This window comes from Synchiropus splendidus, chromosome 19 (genome assembly GCF_027744825.2).
Source record: "Synchiropus splendidus isolate RoL2022-P1 chromosome 19, RoL_Sspl_1.0, whole genome shotgun sequence".
Classification (NCBI taxonomy): domain Eukaryota; kingdom Metazoa; phylum Chordata; class Actinopteri; order Syngnathiformes; family Callionymidae; genus Synchiropus; species Synchiropus splendidus.
Genome location: NC_071352.1, coordinates 4348958 through 4374234, shown reverse-complemented (window position 1 = coordinate 4374234; position 25277 = coordinate 4348958). Strand labels below are relative to the sequence as shown.

The 25277-nt window shown below is 41.8% G+C and overlaps 4 protein-coding genes across 6 annotated transcripts; 3 read left to right on the top strand and 1 right to left on the bottom strand.

Moving 5' to 3' along the window:
- Positions 1-335: 335 nt before the first annotated feature.
- Positions 336-9502, top strand: LOC128751475 (sterile alpha motif domain-containing protein 9-like). 2 transcript variants are annotated; one of them, XM_053852512.1, is made up of 5 exons: positions 336-425; positions 518-599; positions 751-805; positions 913-970; positions 3583-9502. In XM_053852512.1, exons 4-5 carry the CDS (start codon positions 967-969, stop codon positions 8172-8174), a joined length of 4596 nt encoding a protein of 1531 aa, XP_053708487.1. In that variant the 5' UTR covers positions 336-425; positions 518-599; positions 751-805; positions 913-966; the 3' UTR covers positions 8175-9502. The 2 variants fall into 2 exon arrangements, with proteins under 2 accessions (XP_053708487.1, XP_053708488.1); XM_053852513.1 differs by having other exon boundaries at positions 518-616.
- A 1157-nt stretch (positions 9503-10659) lies between these two features.
- On the top strand, positions 10660-16900 carry LOC128751259 (sterile alpha motif domain-containing protein 9-like). Of its 2 annotated transcripts, none has more exons than XR_008413236.1 (4): positions 10660-10693; positions 10928-10976; positions 11062-11122; positions 11352-11381. XR_008413236.1 is itself a non-coding variant. In XM_053852160.1 (4 exons), the coding sequence occupies exons 3-4, from the start codon at positions 11396-11398 to the stop codon at positions 16418-16420; spliced, it is 3495 nt and encodes a 1164-aa protein (XP_053708135.1). In that variant the 5' UTR covers positions 10916-10976; positions 11062-11122; positions 11352-11395; the 3' UTR covers positions 16421-16900. The 2 variants fall into 2 exon arrangements, 1 of the variants encoding a protein (XP_053708135.1); XM_053852160.1 differs by lacking the exon at positions 10660-10693 and adding an exon at positions 12930-16900 and having other exon boundaries at positions 10916-10976; positions 11352-11399.
- A 281-nt stretch (positions 16901-17181) lies between these two features.
- hspbp1 (HSPA (heat shock 70kDa) binding protein, cytoplasmic cochaperone 1) lies at positions 17182-19880 on the bottom strand. The gene is made up of 8 exons (XM_053852136.1): positions 19758-19880; positions 19383-19507; positions 19108-19318; positions 18816-19040; positions 18588-18743; positions 18416-18512; positions 18236-18347; positions 17182-18140 (listed from the first exon to the last, which is right to left on the bottom strand). Exons 2-8 carry the CDS (start codon positions 19500-19502, stop codon positions 18060-18062), a joined length of 1002 nt encoding a protein of 333 aa, XP_053708111.1. The 5' UTR covers positions 19503-19507; positions 19758-19880; the 3' UTR covers positions 17182-18059.
- Positions 19881-20355: 475 nt separating this feature from the next.
- Positions 20356-23209, top strand: tufm (Tu translation elongation factor, mitochondrial). The gene is made up of 10 exons (XM_053852158.1): positions 20356-20416; positions 20949-20995; positions 21065-21203; positions 21317-21483; positions 21542-21811; positions 21903-22035; positions 22174-22278; positions 22358-22509; positions 22591-22710; positions 22822-23209. Exons 1-10 carry the CDS (start codon positions 20380-20382, stop codon positions 22990-22992), a joined length of 1341 nt encoding a protein of 446 aa, XP_053708133.1. The 5' UTR covers positions 20356-20379; the 3' UTR covers positions 22993-23209.
- The last annotated feature ends 2068 nt before the right edge of the window (positions 23210-25277 follow it).

The window sequence follows — 25277 nt, the reverse complement described above, 5'->3', positions numbered from 1 at the left end:
ATGCTCCTTTCAAAATAAAGGTACTGTGTCACCGCAGCGACGAGAATTTGGGGTCCATGAATATAAACATTCTCTCTCGAAAGTAACCATTTAATTCGTATTATCCGTCCGAATCGTCAAAGTACATCTGCTATTTTAATAAAACGCAGAGGGAAAGGGAAGCGTGAATGGTTGCGCTTGATCAAAAAGTCTTTTTTTTTTTATCCGTTTTTGCATATTTTTAGAGGGTAAAAAATACAACAAAAATGACGCAACACATAAATATACTGAGGTGTGCAACTCGAATTTACAAGGAAGTCGCCCCAACACCCCACCCCGTCTGCGAGTGCGTCAGAGGCGATGTTCACCAAAAACGAAACTCAGGAGTTGCGCAGGGGCTCCGTCGGTCTCGGCTGCGAACTCGGGTTCCACCCTTCAGTTTTAAGGTAAGTGAAAGCTCAAATCCAAGTTATATAGCACAGGACAGGCATTTTAAGTGTCAGGCATTTTATAATAACAGCTCGTATACCTGTTACAGTGGGGACGTTTCGCATGAAAGGCGGGAAGCGAGGAGGTGGTCTAACTTGGAAGTAATCCAGTAACGACGCGTTTTCTGGAAGGTTCGACGACACTAAAAGTGGAGTAATGGCATTAAAAACAATCACATGAACCTACTTCACTAAAAAGCTTTTTTGGCTACTTGTATACGAATGAATAATTTGATGATAGCACAATGAAAAAAAAGGATGAAAGACATTACTTTCTTTGCAGAAGGATTGTGAGGAACCTACAAAACAACACTGTGGTCCGGAAGCTTATGCTATGGGTAAGCAGTGATTTTTATTTTAGATTCAAATTAATTAAATATTAGCTTTAGAACAGCTCCATGAAACTCCTACCTGGATCAAACAAAAACGACTACTTTGTTTGCAGAATGAACGTGAGGACAGTTCAACAGACAGCCCTCTCAAATAAGGAGTAACCATCATGGGTAAGCACAACTTTTGTTAATGTATTGTTTAGTCGTCATTTCAGTCTCGTAAACTATACAATGGGTTATTAGAAATAAAAAAAGGAGTTCAGTATCCACACCATGCCTCAATCACAAACCTCAAAAAGTTTCATTTTCAATAGAAAATGATAAACTCAGATACATGGCTGAAAGCAACTTGCATACTCACACCGTTGTTTTCTGTGGATAAATATTTATTTGACTGATGTGAATTAAATTTTGGTGCCATTTTCTTTTGCAGTTTTCACATTTGCTGTGACTGGGTGACACTGATTTCATGAAACCAGGAAAGAGCACATTTGGGTGTGTCAGAGAGCAAACACCTACACCAGCCATTTCCTCTCTTACACAAGCACACGGTGTGTGTACTTGTGTAAATGAGCATGGTTACATGACAGCCGAGAAAAACTATTTTTTGCTGTAGTTTGTATAAGTTCGGACCTCTAAACCCCAATAATATCAACCTCTCAAGACACGACTACCCGTATAATGTGGTTAATAGCTCAGCTAAGCCTGCATGTAGGGAAGTGAACCCAAGTGTAACTTGATGCTGCAGTTCTCTATGTAAAGGAAAGGAGTTCAGTTCAGGTTAGGTACAGGAGGGTTAGTACAATATATTATGCTGTTACCGTAATTTCCAGACGATTGAGCACACCTGACTATAAACCGCACCCACTAAATTTAAGATGAAAAGAAGTTTTGTACTTATATATGCCGCAGGTGTCCATGTTGTAACAAGAGACATTTACACAGATTTTTCTAAACTTTTTATTAAATAAGTGCAGTAACGCAACAGTAATAGTGCAGTAACACGGCATTCACAGTGCAGTAACACAGCAGTAATGTGGCTCATTAAAAGTCAGTGATCATCATCTTCACCTTCCTCCTGCGCACTAAAACCGCTAAAGTCGTCTTCTTCTGTGTCGGAATTGGACAGTCTCAGAATTTGTTCGTCACACATGTTGTCAGTCTCTCTTTCGTTCTCGCTCTCAACGTCGCTTTCGTCTCGAGGCAAATTTGCGCTTGAGCTTGTGTTGTCCTCTTCACCAAGCAGCAGTCCAGCCTTTCGAAACCTGTTGGTAATCGTGGATTTTTTGACGCGACTCCATGCTGTTCATGCTGTCAAGATCCACTGGCAGACTTCCGCAAAAGTGTCTGTTCGCATGCGGCCAGTTTTAGTGAATGATTTCTCACTGCTCATCATCTGCGTCTCCCACTCAACTCGGAGTGCTGCTTCAAATGCACGATTCACACTATTGTCCACCAGCTGCAAAAACTTCGTTTTTGCCCCCAGGAATCACAGCAGGAATTAAGTTTGTCCTTTTGATGGCCGCTTTCACAGAATCTGTTATATGGTCACGCATGCTGTCCAAAACGAGCAGTGCTATTTTTCTGTGAAAAAATCCTCCCGGACGCTTGGTGTAGCACTAAAAATCACCATGGGTGGAAGCTTTTGTCCAGATGCCGTGCAGCTCAGAACACAAGTGAAGTGCGTTCTCTCATGGCCGGTTGTTTTCAGGGTGACGGACAATTCACCTTTCTTGCTAACAGTCGAATGTCAAAGGTACTTCGTCCATATTTATGATCCGATGGATTTCTCCGCTGTCTTTGTTTGGGGGGGGAGAGACAAACTAGTCCGTGCCCTGATAGACAAGGCTTTCTCGCCTCATAAATCTGAGACACCACGATGGTCCACCTTTAAAACCTACTATCGTCTTTTCAGTGGCTATTGTTTTGGCTTTCATTCTGATCTGCACGGTGGAAACACCTCGTCCGTCTGCTTGCTGTAAAAATACCAAGTCTTCAAGAACGGTTTCGAGTTTGGGCCATGTGCATTTATTACCTCTGAGAGCTTTTGTCGTCTTTTTGCATTGAGTCAGTTCTTTGCACTGTCGTCTCCAACGTCTCACCATGGATTCGTTTAGGCCAAGCTTACGTGCAGCAGCTCTAGTTCCTTCTCCGACAGCTAGATTGATTGCTTTTAACTTAAAAGCTGCGTCGTATGCATGTCTGCGTGGATTATCCATGATTAGGAGATGTGCATGAAGCGCAGAATAACTGACCTGAAGAATTTAGTGCACGTCAATTTGATTTGTTTGATTGGCCCACTGCGACCTGTTTGGTAATTTCATTAGTCCGCTGCGACCAGGCAAAAACTTATTGGCGGTATGAAGCAAAATGTATGCATGAGCCACACCGTCACTTAAGTTAGGTCGCTAACCGTGACAAAAAAAGTTGCGTCTTATTGTTCGGAATACGCTAGTTAACAAAATGTACTATTTTAAAGAAAAAAACACTGAAAACCGTCATCATTTTTTTCTCCTTCACGATGAGATCTATGTTGTGGATAAGCCACATTTGAAAATTGAGCAATGAGATAATGGAATCTGACATCCTACTACATAACACACAAACAGTGGGAATAAATCCAAAATGAATAAACTTCTCGTTAAGAAGTCAAATCCAAGTTGGGTTTATCCCCAGCGCTTTAGCAGCATAGGGCTCCCTTACACTGGGAGTTATCTGCTCTGTATGTAGTCACATGTGATTCGCAATTCATGATATAATTGTGGTCTTGTCTCACCTTACAGCTGAACAAGAGCAGACGCCTCTTGAAAACTGGACTGAAGACCAAGTCAGGGACTGGCTGAGATCTATCGGATTAAAGGAGAAGTACGTGGAGAAAATATATAATGAGGAAGTAGATGGAAAAGTCCTTCTTCATCTGGATGCAGACTTCTTGTCAACTAAGATTTGCCAGGCACTTGGGCCTGCTTTTTTAATTATAACAAAGAGAGACGAGCTCATCGACCGTCAAAGGGTGAAGCTCGAAGGAAACTCTGCCAGTGACAAGCAAGTTGATGTGAAAAAGAAAACTAAGAAAACTAAATCACCAAAAGCTCCACCTACAACACGCCAAGCGGAAGTGGGTCAGGATCCTATCCAGGGTCCGATGATACTAGAGAGTACTGTGGGCAAAAGTAACTTTAAAGAGGAATGCAAACCGCGACCATTTGATCAGGATGCACTTGATTTCATTTATGTGAAGAATCGAGTCCTGCTGCCAGAATCTGGGGCTTTTGACCTGATAGTTCCCTGCCATGAATACAAGTCTTTTGCTGTGGCGGCCACCCTGGACCGCACCAGACTCCAAGCAAAGTTTGCCTACGAGGTTCTTAAATTTGCAACTGGCTGCATGAATATCAGGACAAACGGAACAATACACTTTGGCGTGATGGACAGCAGGGAGGATTCAGGATATGTGCACGGTGAGATAATAGGTGTTCCCATTAGCGACAAGGATGTATATGTAGATGCCTTGAACTACATTGAGAGGAGTTTCTCTTCGGATAAGGATCACATTCGCCAATGTGTGCGGCCACCAAGGTTCATAGAGGTGATGGATCGTGAAAGCCCAGAGAAGAGGTACATTGTGGAGGTCGACATTGTGCCTCTAAGTAGTATTGTCAAGAGCAAAGTGTATTCTGTTAGTTTGCCCAAGTTCAACGAGTCCAGCAATAAAGTACAAATGGAGAAAAATGTGATCTATCGAAGGGTGGGCTCAAAAACTGAACCCGTGACTGACACTGACATCAATGTCTTCTGCGAGCGGGTCAACGATCGAGATGCACAAAGAAATGAGGCAGAAAAAAGTCATCTCTACAGTGCTCCAGTCCTCTGCAAGAACCTTGGCAGGAAACTTAAGATGCTCATGACAGACGGAAAGAAATTCATTGATAAAGCCAAATGGTTTGTTTTTGTGACAAACAAACTTTCACCTGCTGACCTCAGCAATATCGACTGGTTGCTAAACCTCAACATCTTTTGTGTATTTGACTTTGACCCAGACTCAAAGGTCTCAGGTCTGTGCAGCAGATTCCTTCAACATCATGTTGCAAACATGCATTCGTTGGAGAGCTACAGAATTCCAACTGGCACCGTCAAAGAACTTGAGAGCCGTTTGAACCTCTTCGAGCAAACCAGCTGGATTTTTCCAAATGGTCGTTCTGACTTTGTGGGAGATCAAACGGCATGTGATGAAATGACATGGATCAGAACAAAACTGACTCTTCTGAAGGAACCCGTGTCCCTGATATCCAAACAGATCCTTCCTAAAGGAGTATTCCGAGTGATTTTCCTCCTCACATCCGCAGTTGAGAAACCACTACTGCATACGTTCCACGAATTCTATGCTGTCATGGAAGGTCATGAAGACATCATCTGCATCTGTGAATCTGAGGAAACCTTCTCAAAGTGGCAGGCATTTGCTGAGGGTTCCTGCGGAAAAGACGCCGTGGACACCAACAGTGTTGTTGGTCTGAAAATGAGCCACGTTAATGCAATATTGCAGCAGGTGCAGCCTGTTAGCGCAGGAGTTGCCAAACTATTACCTGTTGTAAATGGGACTTCAACTCTTGCTGCACAGCAAGAGGAAAGAATGTATTCTTTGGACATTCTTTCGGTGAATCATTGCGATGACACAAGCACTGACTTCATCCACGAGGAAAAGGAGAACATTGAGCAGCAGTTTTACAGAGGAGGGCGAGTGACGTGGATGAATTTCTGGCTTGCTGAACACGGACATGTGGGAGAGGTGATTGAAAGAGATGCGTATAAAGATGTTTCTGAAATTCTTAATGACAACCTAAGATGGCATGATCCGGACCCTGTGGTCTATATAAACATCAACCATCATCCTGGAAGTGGAGGAAGCACGGTCGCAAGGCAGTTGCTGTGGAACCAAAGAAGAAAGCTGAGATGTGCAGTTGTCAAACCTGACAAATCAGTTGAGGTTGTTGCACAACATGCAGTTGAGCTGAGACAGTACGAAGAAAAAGATCCACAGAGGTGTCTGCCTGTACTGCTCCTTATCGAAGACTCAGATAAAGAATATCTGGAGGACCTCAGAAACGAGCTAGAGGTTGCCATGCATGTTAAAAAGATTAAAAGTGGAACACCCTGTTTCATTTTGCTGAGCTGCAGGAGGTCCCATGATCCAGAGAGAAAAAGCAAAGAGTCTCCTCTTAAAGATGTGTCAGTCACTCACAGACTGTCAGCAGAGGAAAAGAGGAAGTTTGCTGCCAAACGAAATATACTTGAGCAGCAGTATCAGCCAGATTTCATTCTGACCTTTGTCCTGATGAGTGAAGGATTCTCTCAAAAGTATATCCAAGAGTTTGTCAAACACCTACTTCAGGACAATGAGCGTAAACCTGTCGTCACCAGCCTCATGCATTATGTGGCACTGCTGAACACATATGTCCAAAACTCCTACATCTCTCGGTCACATTGTGAAGCCTTGTTAGCTTTGACAATTCACATGGAAAGATTTCAGCAACAAACGTTTGAAAACTCACTCAGCGATCAGGCCAAACTTGTGTTTCTACACCTAAGGGACGATAAAACCCACATTGAATCCATCAGAATCATCCATCCACTTGTGGCGAAAGAAATTCTGGAACAACTGTTGTGTGACCAAATGACTCAAAGCAAGTTGGCCTTGAAGCTACTTGAGGAAACTGTACTTTTTGAACACAGATTTGGAAAGCACGAATATCATTCATTTCTGAGGGCTCTTTTCATCCGGCGGTCCAGAACAAGCAAAGGTGATAATCGTGACAGTCTCTTCTCTCCTCTCATTGAGTATGTTTGTAAACACGAGGGCGGCCCAGACCCAGCAGTTGGTTTACTCCAGGAAGCATTTGAGCGGTTCCATAAAGATGCCTTTTTCGCACAGCACCTTGCTCGACTTCACATTCAATATGAACAATTTGAGGATGCAAAACACTGGGCAGAAGTTGCTGCACAACAGCAGCCCAACAACTCCTTCATTCTGGACACAAAAGGCCAAGTGTACAAAAAGTGGTTTCAGGCGAAATGCAAAGCCATGGACAACAACAATGTCCCCAAAACCGCGGACAGTATAGCAGATGCAGTGGAGACTGCTTTAAAAGCCATCGAGTGTTTTCAAGATTGTCAGAGAGCCGATAAAGAAGACAAGGATAATGTGAACAATTCAGGGTATTTTGCTGAGGTTGAGGTTGGATGCAGTCTACTGAAGCTGATTCAGTCACCTGTGTTTTCAAACACACTCAATGGTCACGCAGAATGCATGAAGTACCTGTTAACAGACTACATTCCCCAGGAAATTTCTGAATCGTGGAAACCATTTCATGACAGACTGAAAAACCTCCACAAGACCATACAAGATTCACTGGAGTGGATTTCAGAAGATCTGAGCTACTTCCAAACCGAAATTGATGGAGATGAGGAAGAGACATCACGTAGTCCAGAGGAGAAGATCAGCCACCCGCTGTCATGGTTGACAAAAAGATCCTCAGTGTTTGGAAAGTACTTCAGCGAAACTACTTTTAAAGCAGGACAGCCAATCCCAAACAACTTAACCCCATTTCAGAAGCAGATGTTCATATATCAACTTGGAGGGGGGAACATGACATCAATACTCTCGAAACTAACTGACCACAGAGATGCAGTACATTACCTGAAGACGATCCTTTCTCTTTACCCTAGCAATCCACTGAAGGCAAATCTTGGCCAAAAACACATAATCTGTTACATCTTGACGCATATCACTCTGAACTGCTTGTCTCCCCAAACAAAGTCACCCTCCATGAGAGACCTGCAGGCGCTGTGCAAACAATTCCCCGCTGACAGAAAGAAATGTTCACCAGGGGCACTCTTCTTGATGACGTTGTTGTTTTGGCCTGATGATCATGACTCGGACACAGAAAAAGAAGCCAAATATGAGACGGTGTTGTCAGCAGTTGAGGAACTTAATATTCGCTACGGCAACAAGATGAAGGACATCCCACAGCGCAAGAGAAGACTTTACACTCATTTCTTCCTCGGACGAGGAAAAGGGTTGGATAAATTTGTCCACAAGAGGAAGTTTGAAACATTAGTGAAGGTGTCCAATGTCTCTGAGAAACGCTTGAAGTGGTTGAGCGGGGAGGCCTGGAGAAGTCCTCAGATTGCTGAGATGTTGAAGTGTGTGTCAGGCTGGACCGAAGATGGAGACGTTTACCTTGCTGGTCCCAAAAAGAGGAAGTTCAGACTTCGATCTATACATTTAGGTTCTGTGCCCCACAGCAACGAAAACATCACATTCTACCTGGGCTTCACTTTCAAAGGTCTTGTTGCCAGCTACATCAACACAAAGTAGATCGCATAGAGGCATTCTCATCCAGTCAATAACAGACAGCAACATATTCTCAGAGGATGTCGAAGTTTTGTAAAAAACCTTCAGTTAGCTGAACAACAGTTCACTAGCCAATCTCCATTCATCAGAAAATGCTTTCCCCACTGCTCCCCGCTGCCAAATCGCATTGATGTAATTCTAAGTATATTACAAGACAGTAGTAGTTATAGTAGTAGTAGTACCATTGTTCTGTCATTTTTAACCTTGTTCATTACTGTTCATATTTTGTAATTTTGTACTCTCCAAAGCATCATAGTCCTTTTGTCTTTTATGAATGTATGCTGCAAATTCTATTTAACTGCGTAACATATTAAATGTCAATGTTATTGTTAAAAAAGCATTTACTTTCTTACAGTCTTATACAAATTTTTTTAGTGTCCTTTGTTCATGAATACAAGTGTGTGGATATTGATTTCAAATAAATGATTATGGTGAGAAAAAAATCGAATCATCATTGTTGACAATTTTGAGATGATTATGGTCAATAGTGATGCCTAACCGGAACTGAACCTGGCTAACACTGAAGAACACCAACTGCCAAAAGTCACAACCAGAGAGAATGATGCCAAAAGTTGTCAGAGGAAAGTCATCTACAAAGGTGAAGTCATCCAGAAAACACCTCCTGCATATGCTCACTTAAAACTATGAAACTATTGTCATGACTCTGCTTATTTTGTCACGTGATTCCTGTTTTTGTTTTCTCCCTCCGTTTCTTCCTGTTTGTGTGGCAAACGGCTGGAGCCAATCAACCACTGATCACCCATGTATTAGAGCACCTGGACTCCAGCACCGTTTGCCAGATCGTCTCCTATTGTTTCCCTGTAATTGCGACTGTAGTTCCTGTGATTTCTCCTCTAGTTCCTGTGATGACGCTCTCCTTTGTTCCCTGTGGTAACTCCTGATTCTCGTGGCTCTCCTTGTTCGTTCTCTCGTTCTGTGCGCTAGCTAGCTTTATTTTGATTATTCTGTCTTAAACCCTGGTGCCTCAGTTAGTGTTTTGTTTCTTCCTGTCTACGTGTGTTTCCTTGTTTATTTTGTGACTATCTCTGTTCATCGTGTTTTTGTCAATCTGTTTCCAGATTTGTGTTCGTTTGTTTCTCCCGGTTCGGTGACGCTTTCTGTTTGGACTCTTGCTTCTGATAGTTTTGGTTACTCTGCTTGGACATTCAGTTTTTGCTTTGTTTCTCCCGGTTCGGTGACGCTTTCAGTTGTGATTTTGTTGTTTAATTATTAAAATATTGTTTTTGACTCGGTCCTGCCTCCTGTAACTTTCACCACTGCGATTGGGCCTCGCTCCACGTTCTTGATTCGTGACAACTATGAGACCCTGCCTCTTTAAAGAACGGTAACTGAGAATTGTTAGAAACAGGAATCAAATCTCCCTGGAACAAGGCAACACGAATGGTTAATTTAGTGATAGCTTTAACACACCTGCATGAAACTGTTGTCTGGATCAAAAAGGCACGACTTTCTCTGCAGACGAATGTGAGGAAGATATAAAACTAGTGGTGGGACTTTAACAAGTTAATTGAGATTAATTAATTAAAAATAAATTAAAATCTTTATCACATTTAATCGTTTTTAATTTAACAGTTTGCTTCCTGGTCCGCTGATCACACTGATGCACAAGACACATCGCAGCTAGGATGATAACAACAAACATGGAGGAATCCCTGAACAAAAGAATCTGTTTGCTATTGTTCAGGGATGTTTTTCGCTACACAATGGCCAGGGTTTCCACTACTCTGAATGGACTTGAAATGCTTAAAATTGCAATTCTTATACAAATCTTTTCAAGACATTAAAAGAGCTTTAGTTTAAAGGAGGTGATATAAAAACTTGAATGTAGCCACCATCGTGATTTATTGTGCTACTGTCAAACTGATGCAAAATAAACAATTTTGTTGTTTAAATGTATGTATGGGTCCATCATTTGATTTAGTAATGTACCAAATTCATTCAAATTGAAAAATGTGGCTTCTTGTGGTAAATATTCTTATAACATTAAACTGCGATTAATTGAGATGAATTAATCTCAAATTGTTTAATTTGATAATTTATTAATCAAATCCCACCCCTATATAAAACACAACCCTCTCGTGCCAAGGACAGTTGTTTGTTATGGGTAGGCATTCTTTCAGTCACAAGAAATGTATATAGAGTTGCTGTGCAGAATTCAGGATCTGCCCCACGCCTCAACAATCCTTGAAAAGTTTCATTTTACAGTAAATGACAATGATGAAGTGATGTACATAAGTTTTCTGAAAGCACCAGAGTGTGTGTCCAGTTGATAGACTTATTTCACTGATAGTGTTCATATTTGTGTGCCTTTTTTTTCAACTGTATATCTTTTTCTGGGTGATGCTGATCAAACCAGGAAACAGTTAAATTGGGTGTGTCAGACTTACCGATGAAATGAAGCAAGTTCGGTTTCATTCTTCAACCGAGACTTCAACCAACTCGGGTATCGACTACATTGCAAAGTAAGATGCAATTTCTAGTCCTACAGTCCTGGACAGCCAATTTATGAACAGCTATTCTACATACTGTATATTGTGGGTTTTCACAAAGTCAATGTTATGTAGGAGGGTTCAACAACCAAAACAATAACTTTTGTAAATTTATATACACCTCATCCAGATTAATACCCCTAAAAAATTGTTATTGATAACTTTAGCACATCTGGATCAAGCAAAAGGGCTTTCCTTTATTTGCAGGCAGAACGTGAAGAAACTAAGAACACAGGATAAGGAGCTAAAGATATGAGTAAGACGTGTTTTAAGACTTTTAATATTCAAAACTTAAATGACTCAATAGCTCAAACAAAACTAAGATCTGATCTCTCTCATAGGAAACACCTCGGGGAGGAGCTTTGCTGTTCTTCATTCTTTGACTTCGAGCAACTTACTCTGGTGGGTACTTACTGGCTGGATGGCACCCAAAAGCCTTGGTTTGTTCAATTATTCCTATATGGATCATTGACATTTTGGCTAAATTTACACTGCCCTGCTTCAATCCTTCTCTTAACCTAAGTCTTTTGTTTGGTTGTGTAATTGCTTTTACCTATGTTTCAATGGCTAAATTAGCGATAGCTTATCACAGCTGCATGGATCAAACAACATGACATTGCGTTCTTTGCAGATCGAACGTGAGGAAACCCTCTCATGTGAGCATAAATTCAAATTATGGGTAAGCAGCTTTTGTTTATTGATTATTAAAACATTCCTCATCACATAAACTGGATAGAGTTGTACAGAAATAAAAATGAAGTTCAGGTTCCACACCACGACCCGATCACAACCCTAGAAACACTTAAAATAAACTGGAATACGAGTTGAGGGCACCATGCAGACACACAACATTGTTTCGTGTTGATATTGACTACGTTGATTGTTGTTTAAATGTGAGCACAATATTTTATAACAGAATAGCAGTTGCTTTGTCTGGATGTCACTAGTATTGAGTAGTGTCTGCGGAAGACTGACTAGGTTTTACCTAGGAAGAAATAAGTTAGTAATTACTTCATTATAAGTTAATACGTGTTCCCCAATCTCAAGTGTGACCAGACAGACTTGTTTCACTGCTTTATATGACTCTTAAAAGAGCTCAGAGGAGCAGCAGGAGGAAAACAACCCAGATAGTGACGTCAATGGCCAAACGCTCTGGTATAATAGGAAACATAACTGAAAGGAGAGATGTCTCCTTTGAACACGTAAATCAAGTTGTGAATGTGTGCTCTAATAGTAGGCAGCTGCATTTTATGTAGTCTCAACATGATACATTTAACTGACACATATTTTTTTCTTGTTATTGATAAAAGCTTTTAAAATAAATAAATATTCCATGAACAGGTAAGAATTACTTTTTGCTTTGTAAATCATACTGAAAAAATGTCATAGACATGTGACCTCTACATTAAACCAGGAAATAGCATATTAATTTTAATCGGAAATATGATACGTAACCCGTTATAGTAGAGGCAATAGGTTGTATTGTTTAAAGGAGAAACAATTGAAAAGAAATGTTGTGGACCTTGATGCCTCCGTGTCTTAACGGGTGAAAAGAATTTTATTTATCCTTTTGCACCATGAGGTACAACAAAATACACAGGATTCAGTCTCACCGGTCTGTTCAAGTGACATCAATTAATAGTGTGATATGATGAAAACAATAACAATGCGGACTCTCAAACAATATGGCAAATGAATGATTATTCAATAGCTTATTGAGAAAAGACTTCACCCCTTGCTCAAGTCACCAAGGAAGCAAATGCTTAATGCAACTTAAATAATGAAGAAAATGTAGAGTTCAAATTACAAACAGACTTTTCTGATGAAATGGACAAATAGCTTCATGAGCTTTTTCACGCATTTTTGTGCATTTCTATTCGATGTGAATAGTTAAACAGTAATGATGACAGGACAGTAAACACCCATACATCGTATTTCAAATGGTAATGAGGGATCAAAAGAATAAATCAGGCATAAAAAGAGAAGACAATATTGGCTGGCGACCCCTGGTGGCCAGTGAGCTAGTTACAATGTTTACTTCAACCAACGCGGATTGTGTCCTGGGTGTGTCTGATTCATTAATATGTTTGGAAACCTCTTTGTTTTTGCAAAGGAAAGGGATTTTCATTCGACACAGTTAAAGCAGTTAAGCCTAGCATGATTAATCTGGTAATGCATGATACATTTATGGTCTTGTCTCACCATACAGCTGAGGAAGAGCAGATGTCCCTTGAACGAAAGCTTGCAATGTTAATGGCTGATGGAAAGAAATTCATTGATGAAGACAAATGGTTTGTTTTGGTGACAAACAAACTCACGACTAATGACCTCAGCAATATCGACTGGTTGCTAAACCTCAACATCTTTTGTGTATTTGACTTTGACCCAGACTCAAAGGTCTCAGGTCTGTGCAGTAGATTCCTTCAACATCATGTTGCAAACATGCATTCGTTGGAGAGCTACAGAATTCCAACCAGCACAACGGTCAGAGACCTTGAGATCCGTTTGAACCTCTTCGAGCAAACCAGCTGGATTTTTCCAAATGGAAGTACTGACTGTGATGGCCATCAAACTCCATGTGATGAAATTAATTGGATCAGAACAAAAATGACTCTCCTTCGGGAACCTGTGTCCCTGATATCCAAACAGATCCTTCCTAAAGGAGCATTCCAAGTGATTTTCCTCCTCACATCCGCAGTTGAGAAACCACTATTGTATACATTCAACGAATTCTATGCTGTCATGGAAGGTCATGAAGACATCATCTGCATCTGTGAATCTGAGGAAACCTTCTCAAAGTGGCAGGCATTTGCTGAGGGTTCCTGCGGAAAAGAAGCTGTGGACACCAACAGTGTTGTTGGTCTGAAAATGAGCCACATTAATGCAATATTGCAGCAGGTGCAGCCTGTTAGCGCAGGTGTTGCCAAACTATTACCTGTTGTAAATGGGACTCCCTCAACTCTTGATGCACAGCAAAAAGAAAGAATGTATTCTTTGGACATTCTTTCGGTGAATCATTGTGATGACACAAGCCAAAACTTCATACACGAGGAAAAGGACAACATTGAGGAGCAGTTTTACAGAGGAGGCCGAGTGACGTGGATGAATTTCTGGCTTGCGGAACATGAACATGTGGGAGAGGTGATTGAAAGAGATGCGTATGTGGATCTTTTCAAACTTATTCATAACAACCTGAGATTGAAAGCTGATCCTGACCCTGTGGTCTGTATAAACATCAACCATCAGCCTGGAAGTGGAGGAAGCACGGTCGCAAGGCAGTTGCTGTGGAACCATAGAAAAACACTGAGATGTGCAGTTGTCAAACCTGACAAATCAGCTGAGGTTGTTGCACAACATGCAGTTGAGCTGAGACAGCATGATGAAAAAGATCCACAGAAGTGTCTGCCTGTACTGCTCCTTATCGAAGACTCAGATAAAGAATATCTGGGGGACCTCAGAAATAAGCTTGAGGTCGCCATTAATGTTAAAAAGATTCAAACACCCTGCTTTATTTTGCTGAACTGCAGTAGGTCCTATGATCCAGAGAGAAGAACCAAAGAGTCTCCTCATAAAAATGTGTCAGTCACCCGCACACTGTCTCCAGAGGAAAAGACGAAGTTTGCAGAAAAACTGGACACACTTAAACAGAAATACCAGCCAGCATGCATTCTCACCTTTGTCCTGATGACTGAAGGATTCTCTGAAAAGAGTATTGAACAGAAGGTTGAACATATACTACGGGACATTGACCATACATCTCCTGTCACCCGCCTCATGCATTACGTGGCACTGCTGAACACATACATTCGAAACTCCTACATCCCACAGTCACATTGCGAAGCCTTCCTAGGTTTGGCAGCACATGACAGGTTCAGTGAGAAAAGGTTTGTAAACTCCCTCAGCGATCAAGGTAAACGGCTGTTTCTGCTCCTAAGAGAGGATAAAACCCACCTTGAATCTGTCAGAATCGTCCATCCACTTGTTGCAGAAGAAGTCCTGAAGCAACTTTCGATCAGCCAAATGGTTCAAAGCAAGTTGGCCATGAAGCTACTTGAGGAAACTACACTTTTCAAAGACAGACTTGGACAGGATGATTGTCGCTTAATTCTGAGGGCTCTTTTCACTCAGCGGCTGAGAACAAGCAAAGGTGACGAGCGCGACAGTCTCTTCTCTCCTCTCATTGAGCACGTTCGTAAATATGAGGGCGGCCCAGGCCCAGCAACTGGTTTACTTAGGAAAGCATTTGCACGTTTCTGTGGTGATCCCTTCATCGCACAACATCTCGCACGCCTTCACATTCAATATGGACAATTTGAGGATGCAAAACACTGGGCAGAAGTTGCTGCACAACAGCAGCCCTACAACTCCTTCATTCTGGACACAAAAGGCCAAGTGTACAAAAAGTGGTTTCAGGCGAAATGCAAAGCCATGGACAACAACAATGTCCCCAAAACCGTGGACAGTATAGCAGATGCTGTGGGGACTGCTTTAAAAGCCATCGAGTGCTTTCAAGACTGTCAGAGAGCTGATAAAGACGACAAGGACCATGTGAACAATTCTGGGTATTTTGCCGAGGTTGAGGTTGGATGCAGTCTGCTGAAGCTGATTCAGTCACTTCCTGTGTTTTCAAACACACTCAATGGTCACAAAGAATGCATGAAGTACCTGTTAACAGGCTACATTCCCCAGGAAATTTCTGAATCATGGAAACCATTTCATGACAGACTGAAAACACTCCACAAGACCATACAAGATTCACTGGAGTGGATTTCAGAAGATCTCAGCTACTTCCAGAGTGTGATTGATGCAGACGAAGAGGAAACATCAGGACGTCCTGAAGTGAAGATCAGCCATCCACTTACATGGTTGACACAAAGATCCTCAGAATTTGGAAAGTATTTCAGTGAAGTCACTTTTCAACCAGGACAGCCAATCCCAGCTGATTTAACCCCATTTCAGAAGCAGATGATCATATATCAAGTTGGAGGGGGGAACATAGCAGCAATACTCACAAAACTAACTCACCACAGCGATGCAGTGCATCTGCTGGAGACGATTCTTTCCCTTTACCCTAGCAATCCACAGAGGGCAAGGCTTGACCAAAAAGATGTTGTCTGCTACATTTCATGCCAAATCAGTCTGAACTGCTTGTCTCCCCAAACGTCGTCCACCCTGTCAGACCTACAGGCACTGTGCAAACAATTCCCTGCGGATAAAAGGAAATGCTCACCAGGGGCCCTTTTCTTGTTGACCTTATTGTTTTGGCCTGATGATCATGACTCGGACACAGAAAAAGAAGCCAAATATGAGAAAGTGCAGGCAGCCGTTGAGGGACTTAAAAAATTCTTCTGGAACAAGATGAAGAATGTGCCACAGCACAAGAAAAGACTTTGCACACATTTCTTCCTCGGACAAGGAAAAGGATTGGATAAGTTTGTCCACAAGATGAAGCTTGGAAAAATAGAAAAATCTGTTTCTGAGAAACAAAGCCGGGAGGCTTGGAAAAGTCCTCAGATTGCAGAGACGTTGAAGCGAGTGTCAGGCAGGACAAAAGACGGAGTTGTTTACCTTGCTGGTCCAAAAACCTTCAGTCTTCTGCCCCTCCATCCACCCTCTGTGCCTCATGGCAATGAAAACATCACATTCTTCCTGGGATTCACTTTCCGAGGTCTTGTAGCTTGCAACATCAAGAGGAAGTAGGTCTCAAAGAGGGTTTCTGATTCAGTCAAAATCAAACAGCAAACTATTCTCCAAGAATCACATATAATCAAATGTAAATATTGCACAAGATTACAAGACATGGTTGAAAGTGACCTTTCCTACAGAACAGGGCTTTATCTCATTTCTTTCATCGGCAAAACCATGGTCCAAAAACGGAGGTACGGACCAAACCATCGGCTCCTAGAGCTCCTCCACTGGCTATATTGGGCTCTCACTTCATTCTATTGTTTGAGAACAAATTCAAACAAAACCACAGCAGACAAGGACTGGTTCAGCAGTTTGACTCAGCATTCAACCATTCAGCAGAGAGAATGCCCAAGAAGAGCTAAACGGGTTGAGGACAAGGTCGAACAGGATTACGAAATCTGCAACACGAAATGAAGCAATGAAAATGCATAAAAATAAATTAATGTTGCAACTGCTATGTGAAATTCTGTTCATGAAACACATGGAAATGGAAAAAATTGTTCAATGTACATTTAATCTATCCATTCTTGTAACTTTTTCTCCAAATGCATCATAGTCTTTCTTCTTTTATATATATATATATATATATATATATGCATGTAGCAAATTGAATTTAAATGATGATGATGTTCAATAAAAGCATTGACTTTTTACCATCTTTCACTGTCTGTAGTGTACTTTGCTCATGCAACCAAGACTTGAGAACTTTTCAACGTGAAATATTTTCAAAACCTTTGCGATGATACACTGTGGGACAAATAAATGATGTCTAATTTAATCAATTTACAAGCAGTAGATTGACACCTCTGTCATGACTTAAGGTACACAATGTCGAAATAATTTGGCGGTTGAGTCGCCATAACAGTTGCTTGAACATGGGTGTTTGAATCCAAATGAGTAACAGACAGACCACCTGAATCAGGTAAAGTCACAGGTCTGTGGTGGCATCCTCAAGTGAAGGTGCTGATACTCTGAGGAAGCAGGTCAACAGTAACTCGGCTAAATCAGCTGGTCCACTGACTGTTGTTTCCACCCTGACACAAAAACCATGATAGATGGCGAATACATAATAATTGTGAATAAATTCAGTCGGAAGACTTAAATGTATAAAGGATTAAAAACACAAGCATAATGAAATTGAAATTGAGGAAGAGGTTTGACAAAAATAGAGTAAGTTAAGAGAAAAAAAGGTTTTTTTACTTTCAACTCATATCTTTCAATTTGTAAGATTTTCCATGTTGTTGCAATGCATCACAACAAGAGAATAAATCGTCAAAATCAATATTTATTTAAAAAAAAAAAAAAAAAGTTCTGTATATTTTATCAGTTTAATCATTTTCAATTTATATATAGACATGCCAGAGTTGATGCTGAACGATTACACAAAATAATCTCCTCAATCTCCTCTGTCATGAGTGTGAGTTTAATTTTCTTCAGTACGTTTCATACACAACGCTAAAATACAGAGTAGTCTGATTCTCAGGACTCTTTAACAACATCACACTTGATCAGGATCTTTCACAACACAGTTATTTACAGAGGTAAAAATCCAGCTACTGGATGACAGTCCAAGCATCAGTAACAGACAAGTGTCACATCCTGGATCCAGAATGTTCTGTTACATGTAAACAGGAAACGACACTAGTGAGTGTCAACGGTCCATTCCGTTGTCGTCTGACGTCTGTCCACCGAAACACATTGTTCTCAACTGCTCACAGAAGTCCAGTTCTTCCTGTGGGAACATCACGCAGGGATGTTTGAGAAAATTCGGGATAAGAACATTTTAAATCAGGTGTCTAATTTTGCTGCCTGAGCTCTGGAAGTTACCTGACTCTCCTCTTTTCCTCGGAGTTCCCGGGCACGTTGTCTGAGCAAGTCCTCCAGGCCCAGAGAGGGGTCTCTACAATCTGCAAGTCCCTGCGGACAGTCCTGTACAAGACTGCACACAGGAGAGTTGTTGATGTGATATGATACACCACAAAGTTTAGCCAGAGAAATTTGGCTTACCAGTTAAGGGCACCAAGCACGTGTTCATGGAAAGCTGAGTGGGGGGTCCGCAGCACTGAGACCAGCTGCTGCACCATTCCCATGGAGACAACTGCATCTGAAAGGAGAAGATGCAGCTAACTTTGCAAATGAACGTAGCAGCGAAAGAAAGTGAAATGGTCCACGGCTGTACCTTTCTGTTCCGGATGTGAGGTGAGCAGGTTTAGTAGAAGGAAAGCAGACTTGGTCCGGAGCTTCTCGTTTTCAGACTGCATCCCTCTCATCAGCACAGAGAAGCCGTCGTTCGACAGGAACGCCTGCAGTCCTGCTTCCATCTCCCGAACCAGACCTGAGGACATCAAAGCAGAGGTTAGAATCAACAGCATAATGCTCGAGGAAGTCCGCGTCTGTGTTTGCTCACATGAGATGGCATATAAGGCTTTGACTCTGACGGTGGGATTGGAGTCCGAGTCTGTGAGATGCAGCAGCTTAGGTAGCACGCCGAGGTTCAGCAGGTGTACCTGGACTTGTGGCATGTTTTGAGCGCAGGAAGCAACAAGTTCAGCTGCACGCCACCTCAACCCACTTTGGACATGACACAGGTACCGCAAGACACACAAGTCCAGCCCTCCCAGAGTCATCAGATCTGTAATTTTAAAAGTATTAATAGAATCGTCGCCAAACAGAAGAAAGCATCAAGTCATATAACAAACCTCGGGCATTGTCCAGGTTCTCACATAACTCTGAGAGAACCTCAAATGCTGATTCCCGCTCATCCTCATCATCTTCCTCTCTCTCCTCCACTCCCTCCCTTTCATCACTTTCTTCCACAGACAGGACAGCCAAACACTTCTTCATCTGCTGCACCTCATCCATTTGCCCTTTGCACATGTCTGCCAAAGCTTCTCGCAGCCATTCTTTCCTCTGGAAGAGCAAACAAATACAAGAATGTTAAGTCAGATACTTGACGAATATAACTGGTGCTCACCTCTTCTGACATGGGCTGAATAGGAGCAGGTCCTTCAGCGCCTGATCCTGCTTCCACTGCCAACTGCAGGACTCCCTGAAGGTTCTGAGGATATCTTCTGCCTCGTTGTTCTCCGGCCATAGTACCTAGGGCAGAAGAACACAAACAACAGTAGCGTTAAGAGACATAACTTGCCATGATACATACTGTATAAAAGTTAATAAGCCGACAACTCAGCTGTTGACATGTAGGGAGTGTAAATGATTTATCTAACTTCCTTCGGGATTAATAAAGTTTTCTGATTCTCTAAATACAGTAAGTCGCTAGAGCAGGCATATCGCTAAAAATTACTTATGTTAACATAACGTTGTGGTGGTCAAAAGCTTCACTACTTACCGTTTAAAGTGTCGACGCTCTCCTGTATCAGTGTGCACGCTCGATGATGACTGACAGATCCGCGAACTCCTCTTATGAACGATCACTGAGGCAACACGCTAGAACGTTCGAGCTAACACCAGTATGGAACACGCATGCCGGAACACTTTACCGTAATTATAATTATACGTGTGCAATATTAATTTCACGTGTGTCAGGTTCTTCTTTTTGGCGGGTTGTCAAACCTGTAATGTCATTAAAAATATCTTACGAATCGTGACCGATGAAGCAGATACATGAACTCCTTGTTATGGAAACACAGCGGGAATGTTTTATACATTGTTTTTACAGTTACGGTAAATCTGTGACGCAATTCAGTTGCGACTGTCAAAGAGTAAAGAGTGAAGCAAGAGGAATCCTTTTAATACACATGCGATAAAGATGCAGTGAACAATAATAATTTTACGTTTGTGTCATTGTGATTCTGTAATAATGCTAATTTAGTAAAATACTCTCATTCACGATCATTGAAATTGCACCCATACCATTTGCAATATTTAGACATACAGAATAATGAGCTACAAATAAATGCGCTTAACTATCTTGCCTGACATGTTCTCTTTGGTTTGTCTAATAGTCCAAGATGGCGGCGCTTTTGGGACTGCGTGCTTGTGTCTCCGGTAAACACTTGAAACTTAATAATTCTGACGCATTTTTTTCTTTTTTAGAATGTCAGTTGTTACCGCAACATCTTGCGTAGCTCCATGCGTTTAGCGTTAGGTTGATATCTTTTCAGATTGCGTAAAATAATGAGTGATGGACACGAAACTGTTTCACTGCAAGGTCACGTTACTGTGGGATGTTAGCTAACCTCATGCAATCGTAAATAAACGTCAGCCTAATGTTGCACGTAGATCTGCTTGCATGTTTGTCGGGGGATCTATTATCATGTATGAAGTGATGGCGGTATGCGATTTTCATTTATGGCCAGACTAAGGCAATGGCAGTGGATACAGACTCCAAATCACTGCGGAATGTACACTTCTGTGTTGCTTACTGTTATAGCTTTACTTTGATTTAACACAACGAGGTACGTAGCAGAGCTATAAGTTAGGGACATTTTCTTATTACAATGAGCTGAAAAGTGTCATAAACGTCACTATGCTAAGTAATGAATGAATGAATTTGAATTTGAATGTGCGTCTTTTGCAGCCCTTCAGCTGTCCTCGCCATCCCTTCTGCATTCCTCATTTAAACTGGTGAGTTTGTGCACATTTCTTAAGATGATTTTAGAATGTTTTCTCTTGATAAATGTAGCTGTCTTTTAGTGTGCTGTGCCTCTGCATCGGCGGACCTTTGCTGCAGAGGCTAAGAAGACATACACTAGAGACAAGCCGCATGTAAACATTGGAACCATTGGCCACGTTGATCATGGGAAGACGACCCTGACTGCTGCCATCACAAAGGGTAAACACTGGCATGTAGTGCACTACTATTTTCTTTGAAAAAAAGTCTGTTTCTTCAAGTTTGTGGTTTTTTTTAATGTATATTAACCATTGTATTTCTGTTTGGATTGTCAGTGCTTGCTGATGCTGGTGGTGCAAACTTTAAAAAATATGAGGACATTGACAATGCACCAGAAGAAAAAGCCAGAGGAATTACCATCAACGCATCTCATGTGGAGTACGCCACCGCAAACAGGCATTACGCTCACACCGACTGCCCGGGTCACGCCGACTACGTCAAGGTTAGTCATCCAGATTCCAGCTCTGCTTTTCTCTCTAACACTGTGCTTTTCTTCTCAGAACATGATTACCGGAACGGCCCAGATGGATGGTTGCATTCTTGTGGTGGCGGCCACAGACGGCCAGATGCCTCAGACTCGGGAGCACCTTCTGCTGGCCAAGCAGATCGGTGTAGAGCACGTGGTGGTTTTCATCAACAAGGCTGACGCTGTGGAAGACAAGGAGATGGTGGAGCTGGTGGAGATCGAGATTCGTGAGCTGCTCACGGAGTACGGCTATGACGGAGACAACACACCCGTGGTTATCGGCTCTGCTCTCTGCGCCTTGGAGGTGAGCAGATATCTTGATAACCCAAAACATTTTTAGTGTTCAACCATTTTTGATGTTGGGATGCATTTATTAAAATCTCACTTTTTTTCAGGGACGAAATCCTGAACTTGGTATGAATGCAGTTTTGAAGCTTTTGGAGATCGTGGATGATTATGTCCCTCTGCCGAAAAGAGAATTGGAGAAGCCTTTCCTTCTCCCTCTTGAGGGCGTGTACTCCATCCCAGGTAAGCTTCTGCCTCCACAGCAAATAATCTAAAGTGCTTGTTCTTTTCCATTGCTTATAATCAGAAGGTGAAAACCATGACTTTTCTCTGCATATAAATGGTGGCTGTGTTTTGCATTGTGACTTTTTCCACCTGCAGGTAGGGGAACGGTGGTGTCTGGCACCCTGGAGAGGGGAATGGTCAAGAAGGGCGACGACTGTGAGTTTGTTGGACACAATCGCAGCTTTAAGTCTGTTGTGACGGGTGAGTGGAATCCATCCTTGTTCAGCACACCTACATGATTAGAAAAAAACACTCATGACTCTTCTCTTGTTGGCCTCAGGTATTGAGATGTTCCACAAGTCCCTGGACCGGGCGGAGGCAGGAGATAACCTCGGGGCTCTGGTCCGAGGCTTGAAGAGGGAAGATGTCAGGAGAGGGATGGTGATGTGCAAACCTGGCTCCATCATGCCTCACCAGAAAGTCAGGGCACAGGTCTGGACTCCCTCTTTGTTCACTTCGATGTGTATCGCTCCCTGAGCTTCATTCATTTTGTTGATGTTTATAATATTCCAGGTTTACGTTCTGAGCAAGGAAGAAGGTGGAAGACACAAACCTTTTATGACCAACTTCATGCCAGTCATGTTCTCCCTGACATGGGACATGGCCTGCAGAATCTCCCTGCCTGCTGAGAAGGTACGGTCCTCTTATCACCAGTACCATTCATGCTCAAAGTTGAATTAGTGATTAGAAATGTGGCCGTCTGTCAATGTATTTTTAATTTGCATGGGTTTTTTTTTCGACCAGGAAATGGTGATGCCAGGAGAGGACACGTCCCTGATGCTCACGCTGCGCCAGCCAATGGTGTTAGAAAAAGGCCAGAGGTTTACGCTGAGAGATGGAAACCGAACAATCGGCACCGGCCTGGTCACTGAAATCCTGACCATGACAGATGAAGATCAGTGCAACTGGGGCTGATGGGTACCAGCATGGTCGTGGGTTAAAGCAGGTTTAGGGGTGGGAGGGTCATGGAGGATCGGGTCGATGTGTCTGCTCAAGTCCCACAATATTACAAACACATTGCAAATGAACTGAACATGGCAGGAAACATCTGTTGTAAGATTCCATCAAACAAAAGAAAAGTCTAATGAAATGTGTTCAAGGACATGAGCTGTTCGTCATTTATGTAATAAAATGTATTTAATAAGAACATTTGTATTTATTGTTTTTATATTAGCCTTAATTAAAATCTAAACAGCAATTTGTTTCATTCAGGCCACGTTGGAAAACAAAACCGTGATGCACGGTTGCATTCTATTGCAATATTTTTTCCCAGTTCTCTAGATTTCTCATTTACCCAGTGCTTGGAACAGCACTACTGCGGTTGTACTCATGCTGTCTTCATTGAATTATGGTAAGTGGAGGTCAAACTTGTATGTTTTAGAATAACAAGTCCTTTAAACTTAGAATTTGAAGAGCTAAATTGTCGTTGATATTTTGTAGTCATGAAGGAACGCGATATAACTGCTGTCAATAAACATTAGCTTCTCTTGCTATCTAGCTTGCAGCACTTTTTGGAGTTGTTGCCGTTTTTCTACGAAGTACTTCTCATTCAAAGCGAGTGAAATGGAAGTAACAAAGTATTAGGAATTATGTTGAGGTTCTAAAAAGCATAATTATCAAAACGAAAAATCACATTTGCACTCGGATAATGTAAGTAATTTCATGTCTTGAAAAAATATTGAGGTTCCTCTTGTATATATATAATCAAATAAAGTGTTTCAGAAATAATTCCGTACAACGCGTTCGTGCTTTAACATTAATGTTGACTCTTAAATAAATATTTGAAATAATTTAAATAAATTATTATTTACCAATGTGGCTCTAGCGCCCTCTTGTGGTGACTTTTATAAACCCTGGCTTGGTATTTTTAGCACTGAAAATGGAAAACAAATAGTCAATTTATGGAATATGAGTCTGGATTGCATCCATGCCATGCGCATTAAATCGAAATATGCCATTTTATTTAACAGAAAAATATGTTTTTTTGAGCCTCCTTGTGCGTGATATAAGGAATAAAGGGCCCTTGACAACACTTCCCGTCAGGAAGTTCTCCTGTTGCTCCTGTTGCTCCCCCTTGCCGTCGACATTTGAGTCCGAGCCTTCTGTAATGGAATCAGGCTGTTGCTGTAATTAAATAGCCAGCGTCTGCTGTAGTTAGGGCTGGATGATATTCCTACCACTGACTGATGTGATCAGCTGAAGAAGTAGTGTCTCCACCAGCAAAGCAGCGTAACGGGATATAGATCTGAGGCATGTCTCTTACAGCCGACTGAGGAGTCGTGTTATGCTTTATTATAGTGTTATATTTTTGCCATGTTTTAATGGACGCTATGCTGTTCTTGACCACTGTTAAAGGAGACTTTTTGTCTTACTGTATTGCACATTTTAACAACTTCAAAATGCTATACAGTATTTGTACCAAGTGAACTCAGCTTTATATAACCGGTTCCTTACTTTATTTCCCAGTTTCTGCTCGCCTGGGTGGAGTATTCCAACCATTTCTTCCATTCAACAGTTCACTTCTCTGACCTTCGATCACACCACACCCTCCGAACAATAACACCAACTGTCTGCGATATCTTATTTTACTGTCAATGAGAAGGAAACTGCAATATTATATCAACAAGCAGATACTTGTGGGGAACATGGACGGCATTTCACAGACACAATCTGCTCTCATGTCTGGTCTGATTGCCAAAAACAAGCTTTCCTCAGATTTTATCACCGACTACCTCCAATTCCCACCACTATCCCTTTCCCAGTTTGGTGCCCAGGACTACCAAATCTGGCCAAACCTATCATTGAGTTAGTCCTGTTTTCTTCTCTTGCTTTCCTTTGAGTGCCTCAGAGACCAGCTGGTCATTATGGGATATTTTTATTTATTTTAGTTTCATTAACCTACAAAATATATTATCAGTTGAATTCAGCTGTGAGTCAGTAGTTTATATATAGAGTGAGAGTAAGTCTCTGTATTCATTAGCTGGTTGCTTTCTCTTCAGCTCCTTTAAGAGCTTTCCCTTCATCTGTCAACGGCCCACTCCACACATCATCCCACGACACTGCAGTGGAGAGCCTCTCAATGTACTGTAGTCCCCCGTGTCCTCTTCAGCAGCACTCTTAGAAGTATATTTTAATTAGACGCCAATAGAAGCAGAGGTTCATTACTTGGTCTGATGACACTGAATTTATTATGCCGGTGG

Coding starts and splice junctions, on each gene's coding strand:
- hspbp1 (XM_053852136.1), bottom strand. CDS start 19,502: ATGGCCGGAGAACAACGAGGCAGAAGATATCCTCAGAACCTTCAGGGA. Junction 19,041..19,107: donor GAACCTGGACAATGCCCGAG/GTTTGTTATATG, acceptor TTAAAATTACAG/ATCTGATGACTCTGGGAGGG. Junction 18,744..18,815: donor AGCCTTATATGCCATCTCAT/GTGAGCAAACAC, acceptor TGATGTCCTCAG/GTCTGGTTCGGGAGATGGAA.
- tufm (XM_053852158.1), top strand. CDS start 20,380: ATGGCGGCGCTTTTGGGACTGCGTGCTTGTGTCTCCG. Junction 21,484..21,541: donor GTCACGCCGACTACGTCAAG/GTTAGTCATCCA, acceptor TTTTCTTCTCAG/AACATGATTACCGGAACGGC. Junction 21,812..21,902: donor CTGCTCTCTGCGCCTTGGAG/GTGAGCAGATAT, acceptor ACTTTTTTTCAG/GGACGAAATCCTGAACTTGG.